The 18,239-nt window shown below is 38.5% G+C and overlaps 1 protein-coding gene across 4 annotated transcripts; it reads left to right on the forward strand.

Annotated features, from left to right (window-relative positions):
- Positions 1-30: 30 nt before the first annotated feature.
- Positions 31-15,190, forward strand: BZW1 (basic leucine zipper and W2 domains 1). Of its 4 annotated transcripts, none has more exons than XM_039353729.1 (12): positions 31-169; positions 3,383-3,456; positions 4,788-4,964; positions 5,947-6,041; positions 6,412-6,477; positions 6,823-6,958; positions 7,989-8,098; positions 8,572-8,742; positions 10,481-10,627; positions 10,987-11,125; positions 14,535-14,657; positions 14,752-15,190. In XM_039353729.1, exons 2-12 carry the CDS (start codon positions 3,393-3,395, stop codon positions 14,781-14,783), a joined length of 1,260 nt encoding a protein of 419 aa, XP_039209663.1. In that variant the 5' UTR covers positions 31-169; positions 3,383-3,392; the 3' UTR covers positions 14,784-15,190. The 4 variants fall into 4 exon arrangements, with proteins under 4 accessions (XP_039209663.1, XP_039209671.1, XP_039209680.1 ...); XM_039353737.1 differs by having other exon boundaries at positions 51-186; positions 14,752-14,783; XM_039353746.1 differs by having other exon boundaries at positions 74-165; positions 14,752-14,783.
- Positions 15,191-18,239: the final 3,049 nt, after the last annotated feature.

Raw genomic sequence — 18,239 nt, forward strand, 5'->3', positions numbered from 1 at the left:
TCCCGGGGAGGGGGCCCTCTCCGTAAGTTCCCGCGTCATCTCTGCTTCTCGCGAGAGGTTGAGGGGGAGGAGACTGAAGATTCTACTGCCTTCAGCCACCTCTCCGTCCTCCTCGCGTCGCTGGTAAAGCTCGTGCTCCGTGGACGTTCCTTTCCTGCCTTAAAAGTCGGTGAGGCTCGAGAAGGGGTGAGGAGGCGGGCGTGGGGCGCTTCGGAACGCGCCTGGGTTGTAACGGCCGCGCCGGTCGGCCCTCTTTCCCCCCCCCCCTCCACGTCCTCTGGCGCGGCCTGGCATGACCTGTCGGGTAACAAAGCGGCGGCCTCTGTTGGTTGGTGACGCCGCCGCCGCCGTCGCGGGAGAGATAGAGACCCGTGGCGGCGGCGGCGGCGGCGGCGGCCGGGAGGAACACGCGGGACTCTAAGCTAGCCGTGGCGGCGCTTGTAAGAGACCTCCCCCTTCCCTCGGCCATCGCTTCCACCTCCAGCAGCAGCGGCCGCCTCCGCCCGGAGGGCTCGGTGGGTAGAAGGAAGGGAAGGAAGGAAAAGAACGAGGGGGCGCTATGGAAGAGGAGAGGAGGAGGGAGAAGGGGAAAAGGTGTTTTCCCCTTCTACGCTAGGCAGCAGCTACATTAGGTAGAAAAGGAAAAGAAGAAGCGCCGCACGGTGTGCCCGTGCTGCTCTTTTGTGGTGCGGGCTAAAAACGTAGCGAGGAGGAAGATTGCCAGGGCTCCCGAGGCTCCCTGGGCGGACCTGGAGGAGGAGCCTGGTAGTAACTTGATCAGCGAAGGCGAGAAATATAAATATTTGCGCTCTGTTCACGCGATTATTACCCGCCTTTTCTTCCCCGGGTGTATATATGAGAGGTGGCCCTCTAAATAGATTACTCTTTTTTTTTAAGTGGTCGAACTGTATATGATTACATTTTTTTCTTTAATAATAGACTTTAAAAAAGACAGGGAAAGACGAATACTGCGTTTAATATTTTCCCCAAAGAGTTGAGAATGGGCCTTGTAAGAAATGGCTTTGTTTCCCAAACTCTTTACTGGATGTTCAGTAAACTGGGATGAAGTATTAAAATGCACACACACACACACAGCACATTTTATACCCGTATATTGGGGGGGGGGAATGGGAATGTTTTTATCCATTTTTAAAGTAGAAGGGGTGATCATGCTGGTTTTGCTCCGTTCTATCATTTTGCTTTCTCAAGATTACAATGATGTAGCATCATTCCAATTTCAAGGAGAAATACAATGCCTATTATAGGCCAAGAGGAAGGCATGGGAGAAATGTTGAAATTCATCCTATGGAACCAACATTGCCACGAATAATGGAAATGGGGCAGATAATTTCACTACCCTTTTTTTTTTTTTTTTTTTTTTTTTTTGCTTTCCTTTTCCCATCATTGTTGAGGAATCCTAATTTGTGATTTTAAGTCCACCCTAAGTTGTGGAGCTCTTTTGTTTCTTTTTGTATTTTTGGCTGCATGTGGTTATTATCTCCTCTCCCATATTAATGTTGAACATTTAGCATATAGCTGTGTGTGTACAATGTAAGTTGAATTGAGGCTCCCTTTTTTACTTGTAGATGATCATAGGAGATATACTTTTTACAGGATATTCTGTGTTGCAGTCTTTCCATTCCTAATTAGCTACTTTTTATATAGATTGTTTTTGCAGAATTTGTATTCAGGATTATAGACATAATACACATGACGGGCACTAGTTTCTGAAAGACTGTTGTAGGTTATTAATAACTGCCTTACTATTACTGGTTTTAGTTAAATACTGACATCCAGCTTGTCCTTATTTTATATTGATACAGAGCACTGGTAAAATCACATAAAGACAGAGCCTTTCTTTTTAAAGTAAAACTCATCCCTGAAATAATTTTGAGGCTTTAGTAAAGATAATTGTTCTGGCTTCAATTTGTAAAATTTGTTAAATTATTGGTTCATGTGTTACTGAATTTGAATTTCTAGCATGATTTCAGTTTTGATTTTGAGAGTTGCTCCAATTATGTCACAGCTTGGAAATTGGGACAGCTGTAGGTAGAAGTAATCTGAAAAGAGAGAAGGGAGTTTCATGTAAAGTATATTCGTGATGGATAAAGTTTGATTCATCCATCAGGTTGAGTCACCAATGATTTTTTTGACTGTAGTGGGTGTGAACAGTGTTACCTGTTAAGAAAAGCTTGCATTATAGTATTAATTGGCTTAACAATTTATTCATTGCCCATCAGCCTTAAACAGCAATTTACATATTGATAGAAATTCGTTATTCCCTGCTTTCAGCTTTATAATCTAAAAATATCTTATACAGAAGGAAAATTTGATTTACTGACAAAATGGCAGCAAGGGAACTTATTTCAAAATTGCTATATTTAATCAGGGAGGTACAGATAATCCCATAATCCACTGAGCAAATGCTCCTACTGGTCTTCACAAGAAAAATAGCAACATTTTCCTGTTGCAATTACACAAGTCATAACATTTGTGTGCTGGTATCACTAGGTAGGTTTTCTGTCCTCATAGTGATGATAGAGCCCCCTTCACTAGTACAGCAACAGTGACAGAAGGCAACAATGCCTTGATTCTTTTTGTTCCTATTCCTACTTATAACATTTATAATAATAGAATTAATTAGAACAGATTGAACTAGAACAGTTTATAATAGAGAAGTGAATTTTAAAACATCTTCCTAGGTGATGACTCAGTGAAGGAGACTTGAGGAAGTTGTCTTAAGACAGGGCAGTTAAAAAGCATACTTAGAATATTCTGTCAATAAAGCCTTAATATCCTTAATATAACAATAGAAAAGATACAGCTGTTCTGAACTGTGCTACAAGTAAGCCTTCCAAGATAGGAGGCAAGCTGGCTTTCAAGTTATATTTACAGACTCTTCATAATCAGAAGTCTACCAATGCAAAGAATGACTTTTAATTCTTGCTGTGAACATTGCAGGTCTCCAGAAAAGTAACACATTATAAAAAAAAAAGTTGCCTTTCCCCCCTCAGTTGTAGTAGAAATGTGATCTTCCTAATGTTCTCTTTAAATGCAATAGGAATTATTAACTTGAGATAAAATTACAGATGATTGTTCTTACTTGTTATGCAATAATAAACCTGCCACCTTAGTAACTATGTATTATGTAAATCAGTAGTTTGCAGTTAACAAACTTGATCTGATTAATATTCCAGTTGTAAATATAAACATGTGGTTTAGGACTCATTTTTAATGGCATTGTAATCATGATAATTTTGGGAACAGGGAAAACCTATGTATTCTGATGTGTTTAGGTAGTAAATGTCTTGATCAAAATCTTTCTAAATCCTTAAGGATTATTTTCTTAATCAAAATATCTTCAATTTGTTGCTTATCACAGGGTATCTTTTATGAATAATCAAAAGCAGCAAAAGCCAACGCTATCAGGCCAGCGTTTTAAAACTAGGAAAAGAGGTAAGCATACTCATATGCCTGTTTAATCAGTTTTTATCAATTACAAATTACCATATCACTGTAAAGATTGATTTGTTATATGTAGTTTTGATGGTTTTATTAGTGAATCTTTTTGAATGTTTGTCCATTTATCTTTCCATTCTGTTAGACCTATTGAAAACATATTTATGTAGGATCAACATCTGTTTTTTTCTGTATTACTAATGATTGAAATAATTATCAATATATTCCATCTAAAATCTTAAAAGTCATGAATTGGGTCCTGCTTCCTATTCCTAGTCACTGATATTTAATCAGTCTTCAGTCTGACAATTGTATTTCATGTATTAAATTCACACAAGACTGTTGAGTTAATGGAATCAATATTTGAGGAAATGTGCATTTTCATTTCTTCAAAAAAGTTGATTGCTAATAAATAGAATGATTGGGCAATCTGAGGAAAGGTTTAACCAGGGCCATACTGTATTTGTTTCATTTTATGCTGCAGGTACAGATAGTCCTTGATTTATGACCACAATGGAGCCCCAAATTTCTGTTGCTATGCAAGGCAGTTAAATGAGTTGCACCCCATTTTACAACCTTTTTTGCCACAGATACATGAATCACCCCAGTTGTTAAGTGAATCATGCAGTTGTTAAGCAAATCTGGCTTCCTCCATGGACTTTGCTTGTTGGAAGCTGGTTGGGAAGGTCACAGATGGTGATCATATGAGCCTGGGACAGTGCAACTATCATAAATACATGCCAGTTGCCAAGTGCCTGAATTTTGACCACGGGGATGCTGCAACAGTCCTAAGTGTGTAAACTGATCATGTCACTTTTTTCAGCACTTTTCAGACTTCGAATGCTTACTAAACGAATGCCTGTAAGTCGAAGGCTAACTATAGTAATAAAGCATATAATACTTAATTTTATTAATTTTATCATATATGATAAGAGAGAAAGAGAGAGAGCTTGGGCTCTGGAACAAGTGAACAACCCTGATTTTGATCATAGTTAAAAGAAATATGGACCTGAGTGAAAGAGACTCGTGAATTGAATTTGTGAGCCCATATTGAATTAGGGAAGCTATCTCTTGTCTACCGAAAATTGTGTTGATTTCTGACACATGGTGAATTAACACAATTTGCACAGTGTTTTTGAGTTTGTTTAAACTCAAAGATGGTTGCTTTGGATTTACAGCACAGGTCTACCGCTCATTGAAGTCAGGATGTTGTGGCTTCCCTGGGAACCTTTCCTTTTGGCTTATCTGATTCTCAGCATGAAATGAATAATTCCAATTACCTTGATTTTCTTTTCAAATACATTTACAGTATTCTTTTTTTATTGCAGATGAAAAAGAGAGGTTTGACCCCACTCAGTTTCAGGACTGCATTATTCAAGGTTTAAATGAAACTGGCAGTGATTTGGAAGCAGTAGCAAAATTCCTTGATGCTTCTGGAGCAAAACTTGATTATCGCCGCTATGCAGAGACACTCTTTGACATTCTGGTGGCCGGTGGAATGCTGGGCAAGTATCTTTATTTTGATCAGAATTTTTATTAATTTAACAAAGCATAAAATACAAAAATATAAAAGATGAAAGGTAAAATAGAGGAGGAAAAGGGGAAGAAATAAAAGTGTAGGGTAGAGGGGGGAAAAAGAGCAAGTATCTTTATTGACTACTCAGTTTATGATCACATGGATGTACTATGAAAAATTCTAATTGGTTTTTCCCCCAGAATTGCTTGTATACATATACAACTTGAAAGTGATAGTAATATTCAAAGCAAAATATAAAATAGAGGCAATGTATGCTGCAGTGTGATCATTTTAGGATAGCTGTTGGAAGAAAAATCGTGGCTCAAATTGGGTCTGAACAAACCTGTCAGTTGGCTTTCGGTATTCTTCAAAAATACTGTAAGATATGGATCAGGTTCATTTGCTTACCCCAGTGATGGCGAACCTTTTAGAGACCGAGTGCCCAAAAATTGGCCCCGCCCCTACTCCGCCCCCACCCCGCCTGCCCACAGGGCCACTCACCACCTCCAGGGCCCGCCGCAGATTGCTCGGGCAGCCCAGCAGCACCATGGTGGCCACGCCTTCTGCCTGCGCCCCGCAGCATCAACTCTGCACGATGGGGCATGAGGGCAGAGTCTTTGACTATGCTGCCTGGCTGCCATGTCCTTGGCTGCGCTGCTCTGTGTGGGCCACGCTCAGGGGCAACTCTCCTCCAGGGGGGCTGTTGATGAGGGAGTCGCAGGGGGAGGCAAGGCTGGGACAACGGCACGTGTGTCCACAGAGAGGGCTCTGAGTGCCACCTCTGGCACCCGTGCCATAGTTTCACCACCACTGGCCTACCCAATCCTAGAAAATTTAATTTCATTTGCAGCAAATCCAGTATATTATGTATTATTTGAAGTTTGACTGTTTCAACAAAGATGATCTGGTAAACCAGAACAACTTCTCTTACAGTTATTTTTCTTATAATTGAAATAATCAATTTTTAACAGCCCCCGGTGGTACCCTGGCAGATGACATGATGCACACAGACGTCTGTGTATTTGCTGCACAAGAAGACCTAGAAACAATGCAAGCATTTGCTCAGGTTTGCGTGTTTTCTTGCATTATTTTCCTTGATCCTGTCTTTCTGTAGTATAATACATTAGTATAATAAAACTATGTGAATGATTGGTAATTGAGCATTTTATTTCTTAAGCCTGATCATTTTCATTTATTTTTATCTCACCTTTATTATTGTTATAATTAACTAACTCAAGGCAATGAGCACACTCCTTTCTTCTCCTGTTTTCCCCACCCGAGCAACCCTGTGAGGCAGGTTGAGCTGAGAGAGTGACTAGCCCAAAGTCATCCAATCAGTTTTCTTACCTAAGGCAAAACTAGAACTCACACTCTCCTGATTTCTAGCCTGTTGCTTTAACCACTACACCAAACTGGCTCTCTTACCTATTTTACAGGTCTTTAACAAGTTGATCAGGCGATACAAATACCTGGAAAAAGGCTTTGAGGATGAAGTTAAAAAGGTACTCAGTGAAAACTAGATTTTATCTTATCTTGCCCAGAAATGGATTTTATTATATGTAAGTAAACAAGGAGCATTAGACTGTCTGCTTCTGCTAGTCATTTTCAAGCTGGGGGAAAAGGGGGAAAAAGTTTCATCCACTTTATAACGGTTTTATTTTCTGGTTGCCACGTATGCATGTGTATACACATTGAGAGAGGAAAGTAATTACAAATGTCTTAAGCAGTGTAACGTGGAAAAGTGATGGTCTTTTGATCACTGTCATATAAAATCCTTTATAATGCTGTAGTACGGCTTCAGTATTTCATTTATTTCAAAATGTTTGTTACTGTATTTCCTCTTGTAGTTGCTGCTCTTCTTGAAAGGTTTTTCAGAGTCTGAGCGGAACAAACTGGCCATGCTGACGGGTATTCTTCTGGCCAACGGGAACCTTAATGCATCAATTCTCAACAGCCTGTATAATGAGAATCTTGTTAAAGAAGGTAATTACAGAAATCTTGCCTCTGATATGGCTTCTTTCATAGAAGAACCAACTTCCTCACTTAACTGCTGTTTCATAGTGGAGGCAGTCCTTGTCTTATGACCAGTCGCTTAGCTACCATTCAAAGTGCTGATGTACCCCTCCAAAGATACTTATGACTGGTTCTGATGGATTATCCCCCCACTGAAATGACCACATTTCAGGCATTCAACAACTGGCCCACATTTATGGCCATTTGCATTGTCCCATGGTCATGTGACCAAATTTATGATATTTTTGTGGAAAAGCAGCATTTCCAGTTTTTGGAAAAAATCTAAAGCAAACAATGGGCTTACTTTCTCAACTGCGGATTCACTTAAAGTGATTTGCTTAGTGAATACCACAAAAAAGTAAAATTGAGGTAACCAAATGATGATCTGCTTTACAGCCATCATGACTTATGATCATAAATGGGTAATCTTTGTTACAGTTATAAATCAAGGATTACCTGTGTGTTTGGGGACGTTATGTATTTGGTTTAAAACTAAAATTGCTTCTAAAGTTGAAACATAAGCTACAGAAATCTGACAAGGGCAAAATAAAAATAATATTAAACAGCATTTGAGGCCAAGGAGCATTGTATTTGCTTTGTCATCATAGAAATGTGTTGAGTTCCATTGTGTTACATAGTATTAGGTAATTGTCAAACCCCTCTCTAAGGGAGATGGGCAGTTCAAAAATGTGAAAAATAAAATAAATCATACTTTTCTAATGATTTTAAGAACCTCAGCTACTGCAGTGAGCATGTGTTTCAGTAATAGGGCAGCAAAAACTTGAAAATATTGCTTGGTATAATCCTGATGTTAACATTATTGAGACTCACTTTGACACTTTCCTCTTGGAAAGTCTATTGTAAGTGATAGTGTATGAAGGAGTTCCATGATCTAAATGTATTGTTGGCTAGATAAAACGTGGAAAGCCTGTAGGAGGAAAGGATGATACCCATTCCCACTGTGAAGTCTTAAAAACTAATTGTGTGATTTTCTATGCAGGTGTTTCAGCAGCCTTTGCAGTAAAATTGTTCAAATCATGGATAAATGAAAAAGATATCAATGCAGTTGCTGCTAGCCTTCGTAAAGTCAATATGGATAATAGGCTGATGGTAAGTGGATAGGGTTTTATAGTCAAAATGAAACATCTGTTACTCAGGCAGGGAATAGAACATTGTTTTTTAACTTGTAGGAGGACCCAGATTCCCTTTCCACTACTCAATGATTGTCTGGTATTCGTAGATTCATGCCTGAAGAACATCTGATAGTTTGATTCACTATTGCATATTTAATTTTTTTAAAAAAATCTGAATTTGGTGTCTTCTTTACAGTTCACTCTGGTTTTGGCACTTTGGTACATTGGTACAATTGTACATTTGGTACAATTTTTGACATAGTCCTCAAGGGAACCTGATAGGAAAATGTAATAGAAAGTAAGATGAAACTTCTCATATCTACATGAAAATAGGAAAGCAGGAAAATTAATGTTATTTTGAATATTTCCATGCATTAAACAAGGATGAATCTTTGTGCCAAGCACTTGCATATATAGTGCCTTAATATTTGCAAAAAATATGTGTTTTAGGAACTTTTTCCAGCCAACAAGCAAAGTCTTGAACATTTTACAAAATACTTCACTGAGGCAGGATTGAAGGAACTTTCTGAATATGTTCGGAACCAGCAATGCATCGGGGCTCGTAAAGAATTACAAAAAGAGCTTCAAGAGCAGATGTCACGAGGGGATCCCTTCAAGGATGTAAGTATGGTTAGCACGCAAACATAGATGAATTCTGTAAGATCTTAATGGAATACCAGAATTATGGAAATAGCCTTTTTAACTGAGTCCCTAATAGTACACATTAGATATAATAGCACAATAATAATTTTGGTAAGTTAAATTCTTAAGAGTCATCAAATATTTTATTTTTCTTCAGTGTAAAACATAGTGCTTTATTGAAAAGTGCTAAGAAAAACCTAGCTATATTGACTGTGATCTCAGAAGCTACCGTACTTTCAGGCGTATAAGACGACTTTTGAAAGCATTGAAATCGGCGCCGAAGTCGTCTTATACGCCGAGTCGTCTTATACGCCGGAAATAACGGTAATTTCCAGCGTATAAGTCGACTTTCTAGGCATGCGACTCGGCACCGAAGTCGGGGGTCGTCTTATACGCCGGGTCGCCTTATACGTCGGAAAATACGGTAACTGGTATGAGATTTGGTTAGTTTTTGGACAAAGATCTACCTAGAAATCTTGGGGCTATTAATTAGACTGAGAAATTGAACATATACTCTGAAAGAATTGAACACATATCCTGAAAGAAGGTAATGGCAAACTGCTTTCAGAAAACTGGATGGATATAGTCACAGGCATGTGAGGACAGCTCCAGGGGATTTATACCTTTTAAGATCACTATCAGTATATTACTTCTGCAAACATTTACTTTAGAAACTTAAAAGAGTAATTCATAACTATTTGTATGCATGATATTATGCATAATTGTACAAGTGTCCTTAACTATTCATTTAGTGGCCGTTCAAAGTTACAACAGTGCTGAAAAAAGTGACTTGACTGGTTTTCACACGACCGTTGTAGCATTCCCATGATCACATGATCCAAATTCAGGCATGTGTTTATGACGGTTGCAGTACCCTGGGTCATGAGATCACAATTGTAACTTTCCTAACCAGCTTCCAATAAGCAAAGCCAATGGGAGAAACTGGATTCGCTTAACAACTGCATGATTCACTTAACGGCTGCAATGATTCATTTAACAATTGTGGCAAAAAAAGGTTGTAAAATGGGATGTAACTCACTTAGCAACTGCCTTGTTTAGCAGTTAAAAGCAATTTTTTGGAATCAAATCCAAAGCATTCCACTGCTCTTTTGGCTATTGTTAACGGTATGCCTATGATTGCTGTCCACTCTTGAGGTGTTCAGTTTTAACAATTCTTTTATGGTAATGGAGGGAAGCCATTTGACTAATAACTTTCTTTCAACATCTAACAATTATTCCCTACTGTTAACGTGCCTTGAGCAGCGCAGAGAAAATTTGTTTCAGGAAAAAAGAACACTCTTTTCAGTCTTGAGTCTGATATTTCACTGTGATGTTCAATAGCAATTCAAAATAGGTTATAAGTGGTGTTTTCTACATTGATCATACTGCTAAATTTGCTAATGTTTGTATATGTTTGTTAAATAAAATTGTTATTCTGACACAGTTAAATTTGAATAAAGAATAATGAGAAGCCCGCCATTTCAATATTTGTATGGTAAACCAATGTAAGGTCAAAACATTGTCAGATTCCTCTGTCCCATTTTCATACTTTCAGGTGGCAGATCAAAGGGGAAGCTATATTCAGATTTACTTGGACTTGAGTATAGTGATGTTCAAGACCTTGCTTGATTTGGATTCATACATAGATTTGGTTAAAGTCCTGTTTATATCCAGAGAAATATCTGGACAAGACTAATGTGCAAATCTGGTTGCCTAGATCATACCATATGTGAAGGAAGAAATGAAGAAAAACAACATATCAGAGCAGACCGTAATTGGCATCATCTGGTCTAGTGTAATGAGCACTGTGGAATGGAACAAAAAAGAGGAACTTGTCGCAGAACAAGCCATCAAGCACTTGAAGGTATAAGCTCATTTATAGGATTAGCTTTTAAATATTTTTTCAGTCTGTTGCAGATATCTATCATCCATTTATCTATCTTTTCCAGAATGTTTTGTCTGAGGTTTTCCTGAAGTACTTTTTTTTTCAGAGTAATCTTGTTTTTAAAAAAGTAGGCTTAACGGTATTAAGAAACTACTCCAAAGATTCTAAAATACCCTGTGTTTCTTGACAATATTATTTTTTTCTTTATAAGAATTAGAAAAAGCAACTTAAGCAAATGTTAGTTTTTTAATAACTCTATTCTCCATGGCTAAGATGAAGCAAATGTTTAAATGCAAGTTAGGAAATTATTTATGACAAAGCCTCTCCTATCTTCTCAGCAATACAGCCCTCTTCTTGCTGCCTTTACAACCCAAGGTCAGTCTGAACTGACTCTGTTGCTAAAGATTCAAGAGTACTGTTACGACAACATCCATTTCATGAAAGCCTTCCCGAAAATAGTGGTGCTCTTCTACAAAGGTAATATATAACAAATCAGTCTCTTTTCAAAGCAAAAGAAGTCAGTGTATAATCTCGGTTTCTGGTGTTAATCAACCAGGTCTATATTCAGGAATACATTTGGAGCCTTTTATTCCAGTAAAATCTTTTAAGTTTGTGGAAAGCTGTAGACATTAAATAATTCATAAGCAGTACCGCATCTTTTATTGCAAGATAATTATCAATTATTTCTGTTTTCTCTAGAGATTAATGGTTTGTGCTAAGAGTTATTGCATGGAACAAAACTCAGTCAGGGACTCTGTGAAATAAATAATAAAATTCTGTGAAAGTGACTTTTCCTTAGAGCACTTCCCCACAATTGTCCAATGTTCAAAGAATGCCTGTAATCAGCATGTGGCCTGGCATTCTTACACGTGCACACACACACACACACACACACGCTGTCCAATGTCCAAAGAATATATATATTCATTCTGAATGAATCCAGAATTCCTGGGAGCAGATCTTCACTCCTAAGACTTCTGTTGCAAAAAGAGCACAGTTTTTTTATTTCTCCTTTTTCCTAAAAACTGTTCCATGAGGTCAGAAATCCTTTTGGGGGGGGGGGACTTCAGAAGAAGAGAATGACACTAGGCTTTCCTCTTGATGCAGCAAGTGCCTCTGAAAGAAATCCTTCTGTTTGTAGAAGGGGGGGCATCCTGGGTTATACTCACAAATAGGCTATTTTTATAGTGCATCTTATAAAACAAAGGTAGTGAACTTGTGACCCTCTAGATCAGGGGTTCCCAACCCCTGGTCTGTGGACCAGTACTGGGCAGCCGCATGCCAGCAACCGGGCCGCATAAACAAAGCCCCATCCGCGGGATGCAGGCAGCACACAAAACCACGCCCCCTCCGGTCTGCAGAAAAACCTCTCTCCACATAACCGGTCCCTGGTGCCCAAAAGGTTGGGGACCTCTGATCTAGATGCTGATGAAAGGTTCCATTCTCACTTGCCAGATTAATTAAAGTCCCCGCTTTCTTTTACAATTAATCTGAAAGGGTTAATCTGATGCAAAATACACCCCCCCTCCCACTATGCTTTTGGTCTTTCTGGTCCTCTTTCCAGTTTAAAACAAGATTGAGAAAGCCTGCATTCTCACATTCTTTCCAGTTCCTTAATAGAAGCTCACTTTCAAGTGACATGAGCAAGGTTTAAAATGGAGGCGCCTCCTACTGTAGAGTGTACTGAGAATTTTTTTTCCTCCATAAAACTTAATTGGATTCAGTCCATTTTGAACTTTATTTCTTTCCCACTACCCCAGTTGAGTCCTGTTCTGTTCAAGCTTTGGGGTTATATTGATGGATACATTTCTGAGCCCCTTTACATACGTTTTTTCTGATGTACTGCTGGCTTTGAAAGAATTTTTAAGAATACAAATAGTCCTCAAGGTACGATTACGATAGGACTGGGATTGCTGTCGGAAAGCATTCTGTTTACAAAGCATGATGTCACATGACTGCATTACTTAGCGGCAGCAATACTGACAGTCCTGGTTACCATCTTAATCCCAGGATATATGGGTCTTAAGTGGGAAATGGTGGGAATCCCAGGTAAAATGCCCCGGGAGTTACACAGATGCCAGTTTTCTGAAGGCAGCAGGGTTATATTGAGTATAGGATCTCTGTAGCAATTTTCTTGAGGGACAAGATGATGGGAGCAACTTACAGGGGTGATTTTTGATCTTCCCTGCTAGCTTCCCCATTGCTTGTGAGAAGCACAGCTTGCTGCAACACTGTGATTGTGAGCTAAGCATTTAGATTGCAATCACATGACGGGATGCTGCGATGGCTGGAATCTGGAGGGCCAGTCATAAATCCATTGTTTCAGAACTACCATAGGTTTGAACAGTCACTAAAGGAATGGATGTTAGCCAAGGCATGCCTGTAGATCAGGGGTTCTCAACCGTGGCAACTTTAAGACTTATGGACTTCAATTCCCAAAGCTGGCTGAGGAATTCTGGGAATTGAAGTCCACAAGTCTTAAAGTTACCAAGGTTGAGAACCCCTGCTGTAGATAAATATATCCTGGCAGTATTGTGCATCAACTGGGATGGGCTTTTAAGGGTATGATCATTTAGAAGCGTTTGGAATTAGAATTTTCAGAAGGAGCTGTTTGGGAGAGAGGGGGTGGACTCTTTTGTCTTTAGTTTGTTAAACCTAAATAAAGGTTTACCAATCTTTGGGGATGGAAGATGTAAAAGATAGCAGTTTTGTTTCCTTAGTGAAATTAATTGCATTTTCTACAGAAGCAAAATGGGGGAACATTGTAAACACCTGGTGAATTATTCTTGATTTTAATGAAAAATCTTGATTTTTTTTTTACAAAAAATTAAAATGAAATAACAGAAATGTAACATACGTATCCTTAATATAATTATAAACATCCAGTAAAAACAATTTGCTGGTGATAAAAGCTTAGGAGAAATTTAAATTGGTCATAGAATCACCATAATAGAGTACAAAAATCAGAATCATTATATTAAGTATTCAATTTGCTTCATTAGAGAAGTTAATTGGGGATAGTTAACACAAAGAGTAGGTGGAATTGATGGGAGATCAGAATTCAAATTAATGGCTCAGAAATGGGCTGCTTGGACTGTGCATGGAGCAAGACAAAACCATTTTATTTCCAGAAATGAAACAGCTTTAGAAATCCAGAATGCAACATTTGGTGAGAAAACTAAAACATTTTAAAGATACTTAACTATTCCATGCCCAGGATGTCAGGTTTTGCACTCTGCTATGCAATGATTGAATGACTTTGGACTAATGGTACCTTTCTGAATGTTTGGAATGATTTGCAGTGTGCAAAATGACACTCAGAGGTATTTTGAAGGAGAAAACTGTGAGGCAACTAAAGCTACTTTATGAGGACTGGAGAAAATAAAGTAATTGGATTTGAAGAACACTGTTTAAATGTGGGGGAGAAAGGCCTACACTCACTATAATTCATTCCAGTGGAGCTTCTTGTAGACCCAGCAGAAAATAAAAGAAATCCCTCCTGATTTAGATTAAGATTCTTTTCCATCAGATACCATAAGCTACTGTTGAAATTATAAGAATATTTTGCAGATGATTCATAAAGCCATTATATTTTTAAGAGTACATCACTTAATTTGCTTTGTTTTAACTGCATGGGGTTTGTTTTAGCAACTCTTATGAAAGAATCTCCTGAACTTCATTTTAATGCAGAATTTGCAATGGGTATCTTTGGGGGGAGAGGGTCTTGGAAGAAAATGACCTGTTTTTTTCCCCTCTCAAGGAGTCACATGCTGGATTGCTGTAGAAAAAGTCTTGCCTGATCCAGAAAGCAGGCAAAGACACTAGTCCTCCCTTCATTGTTTGTGGGATGTGTTGCCTGACAGCCCTGTTGTTTTGTTTTCCACAGCTGAGGTACTCAGTGAAGAACCCATCCTGAAATGGTATAAAGATGCACACCTTGCCAAAGGAAAGAGTGTCTTTCTGGATCAAATGAAAAAGTTTGTAGAATGGCTCAAAAATGCAGAGGAAGGCAAGTAATCCTACTGTTATGAAACTATTAATTGCTAGATAACCCTGAATATCATAAAACATACTCAAGCTGAAATACTTTGTTTGTCTTTCAGAATCGGAGTCTGAAACTGAAGAAGGTGACTAAGTTGTCAAAATGTCAACAGTAAAGCAAACAGGAGCTGTAGATAAAGTGTCATGTTTTGTGTCCTTCTGATTCTTACATCCTACCTCCCTTTATCAAGCATGATATAAGGGCTCTCATAGCAAATTTATGTTTGCGTTTTCTAGGGTCCTTAGAAAACACTGAAATTAGGTTTTTAAAGCCATGTGTTAGTAGCTTACAGGAGCTCTAGATTTGATTCTAACATTGCATTAATCCTTTCAGTTACATTCTACCTCCTGTATTTTCTACTGTAACATAATTTAAGGCCTTCCACAACTTAAATTCATTTTATCCCTGGGTTTTCTATAAAGGTTTACAGTAGACATGGAAAATGAAATTTGTTATAAAATTCTGTTTGCAGATTAAACTGTACACGTATCCAAAATCTAGAAACCATATTTGTTTGATTTTGTTTGAAAGAGAACTAGACTAAGAATGGGTTCTCCTACACCACTGCCTTCTTTCCTCTCAGCTTCTTGGTTTTGATACTCTTGCACTTTTTAGACAGCCCTTAAAATGTCTCTTCACCGATTAAGAGTTAATGAAAACACAAATAATTTGAGATTAAATCTTGCAATTGAGTACTATTCAGAAATGATTTGCAGTGACCAACTAAGAATGCTATGGCAAGGAGAAAAAAAAGTATTTTGACCTTTCTAGCTAAAAAATTAAATTGATTTAATTCATAATACAGCTCATAATATGCAAATTGTACAGTGGTTTAAATGGAATCTTTAAAAATTCAAAACAGGTTATTTTAAAGTTGAAACTGGTTCAGAGCATTTTGCTTGCTGCTAAATTTACTAGCTAGTTTGGATTTTAAACTCAGAATCTCAGAATCAGAATACAGGTGGAAGGACCCTTGGAGGTCTTCTAGTCCAGCCTTCTGCTTAAGCAGGAGGTCCTATACCAGTCATTCTCAACCTTTTTAATGCCGCGACCCCCAACGGGTCGTAAGTCGAGGACTACTCAACTGGTGCAACACCGTTTGCAGAATGGGACTTTTGGCGGGGTCAGCAGGGCAGAGACAGTCTGGACAATTCCTATTGGCTTTTGAAAGCCAATAGAATTAGACTCTATTCAAGAGAGTCTATTCTATTGGCTTTCAAAAGCCAGTAGAATAAAAGGAAGTAGCACAGCTAAGGAAAAGGGGGGGGGAAATGGTGGACTGCATTGTTTGGCGACCCCCGTGAAATGGTCGTTTGACTCCAAATGGGGTCCCGACCCACAGGTTGAGAACCACTGTCCTATACCATTTCAGACAAGTGACTGTCCAGTCTCTTCTTAAAAACCTCCAGTGATGAAGCACCCACAACATCTGAAAGCAAGTTGTTCCACTGGTTAATTGTCCTCAAACTGCTTGGAAGTTTCTCCTTAATTCCAAGTTGCTTCTCTCCTTGATTAGTTTCCATCCATTGTTTCTTGTCCTACCCTCTGGTGCTCTGGTAAATAAATTGACCCCCTCCTTTTTGTGGCAACCTCTCAAATATGGAATACTGCTATCATGTCCCTCCTAGTCCTTTTCTAGCCAAACTCAAATCCTGCAACCGTTCTTTGTATGTTTTAGTCTCCAGGCCTTTATTCATTTTAGTTGCTCTTCTTTGCACTTTTTCCCCAAAGTCTCAACATCTTTTTTATAATGTGACCAAAACTGGATGCAGTATTCCAGGTATGGTCTTACTATGGCTTTATAAAGTACTAATACTTCACGTGATTTTGATTCTGTGCCTCTGTTTATACAACCAAGGATTGTATTAGCTTTTTTGGCTGCTGCCACACACTGCTGGCTCATGTTTAAGAGATCGTCCACTAGGACTCCAAAGTCCCTCTCACAGTTACTGTTTTTGAGCCAGGTTTCATTTAATCTTTCGTTTTTTCCTGCCCAGATGAAAAACCTCTTTCTCCACATTAAATTTCATGTTGGATAGGGTCCATTGTTCAAGTCTGTCAAGATCTTTTTGGATCCGGAGCTTGTCTTCTGGGGTGTTGACTATTCCTTCCAACTTAGTGTCATCTGCAAATTTGATGAGTTCCCCTTCTATTCCCTCATCTAAGTCATTAAGAAAGATATTGAAGAATACTTATCTCCCTCCATGTAGGTGTAAGGACTACTCTTTGAGTAATTTGTCAGCCCGTTACAAATCCACCTGGTGGTGATGCTGTCTATCCCACATTTTTCTACCTTGCCTAGAAGTAGGTTGTGGTCTTTGTTGAATGCCTTGCTGAAGTCTAAATATACCATGTCCACAGCATTTCACTGGTCTACTAATTCAGTCACTTTGTCAAAGAATGAAATAAGATTGTTTTGGCATGATACTGTTTTTAACAAACCCGTGTGGCTACTAGTTATGACTTTGTTTCTAGATGCTCACAGATCTGTTTTTTGATTATTTTTTCCAGTATCTTCCCAGGTATTGATGTTAGGCTGACTGATCTGTAGTTTCCTGGGTCTGGGTTTTCTTTTTTTCTTTTTTGAAGATGGAAACTACATTAGCTCTTTTCCAACCTTCTGGTAGTTTCCGTGCTCCAAGATTTATGAAAGATGTGGTGCAATGGTTCCAAGGTAACATCTGCCAGCTCCTTCAGAACTCTGGGATGTAATCCGTCAGGTCCCTATGATTTATATTCATCAAGGTCAGACAGGTGTTCTCTTACCATTTTCTTGCTTATTTTAATTTTTATTTATCTAACATTTAGAATTTTTGGGGGGTTATATCTCCCAAATTAACAAACTGATATATTGCCCTCTAGTTAACTTTTTTGTTGTGGAACATATATCCTTGCTACAGGTGGATGAGTAGCCAGAGATGTGGCACAAGGTCAGAGAGACGGGTTATACAGGTGGAGAGCACTTACCCAAACAACTTGGTCTTCCCTGCTGGCTTCCCCATTGACTTTGCCTGTGGCAAACTATCAAGGAATGCTGCAAATTACAATCGTGACTGCTACAGTCATTGTGAATGCAAGCCGGATGCCAAGGGTGCAGATCAGTCATCTAACCAAACAAGTTGCTGGGTTGACTGAAACCTGTTAACCGCTGTTGAAACTGGTTGCTGAATGAGTGGTCATTAATCAAGGATTCCTTCACAGAATTAGGTGGCAATAAAAAGTTTTGACATTAAATTACCAAGCTCTAGGTGACTCAGATCATGGAAATATTTGTGATATATATAGATCATGGAAATATTTGTGAGATATATATATATATATATATATATATATATATATATATATATATATATATATATATATAATATATATATATATATATATATATATATATATATATCTATATATCATCTCAACAATGGGAAAATGGTGTGATCAAAACTGGTTTCCCTTTAGATTGAAGTTGTCTCTTACCTTGCTTAGGCAATCAAACCCAGATATGCAAAAGGGGGCAGGAGCTTCAGTTACTAGTCGTTTTTGCCATTGTTA

This window comes from Crotalus tigris, unplaced genomic scaffold (assembly GCF_016545835.1).
Source record: "Crotalus tigris isolate CLP2741 ecotype Arizona unplaced genomic scaffold, ASM1654583v1 scf7180000017568.12009008, whole genome shotgun sequence".
NCBI classification, from domain to species: Eukaryota; Metazoa; Chordata; class Lepidosauria; order Squamata; family Viperidae; genus Crotalus; species Crotalus tigris.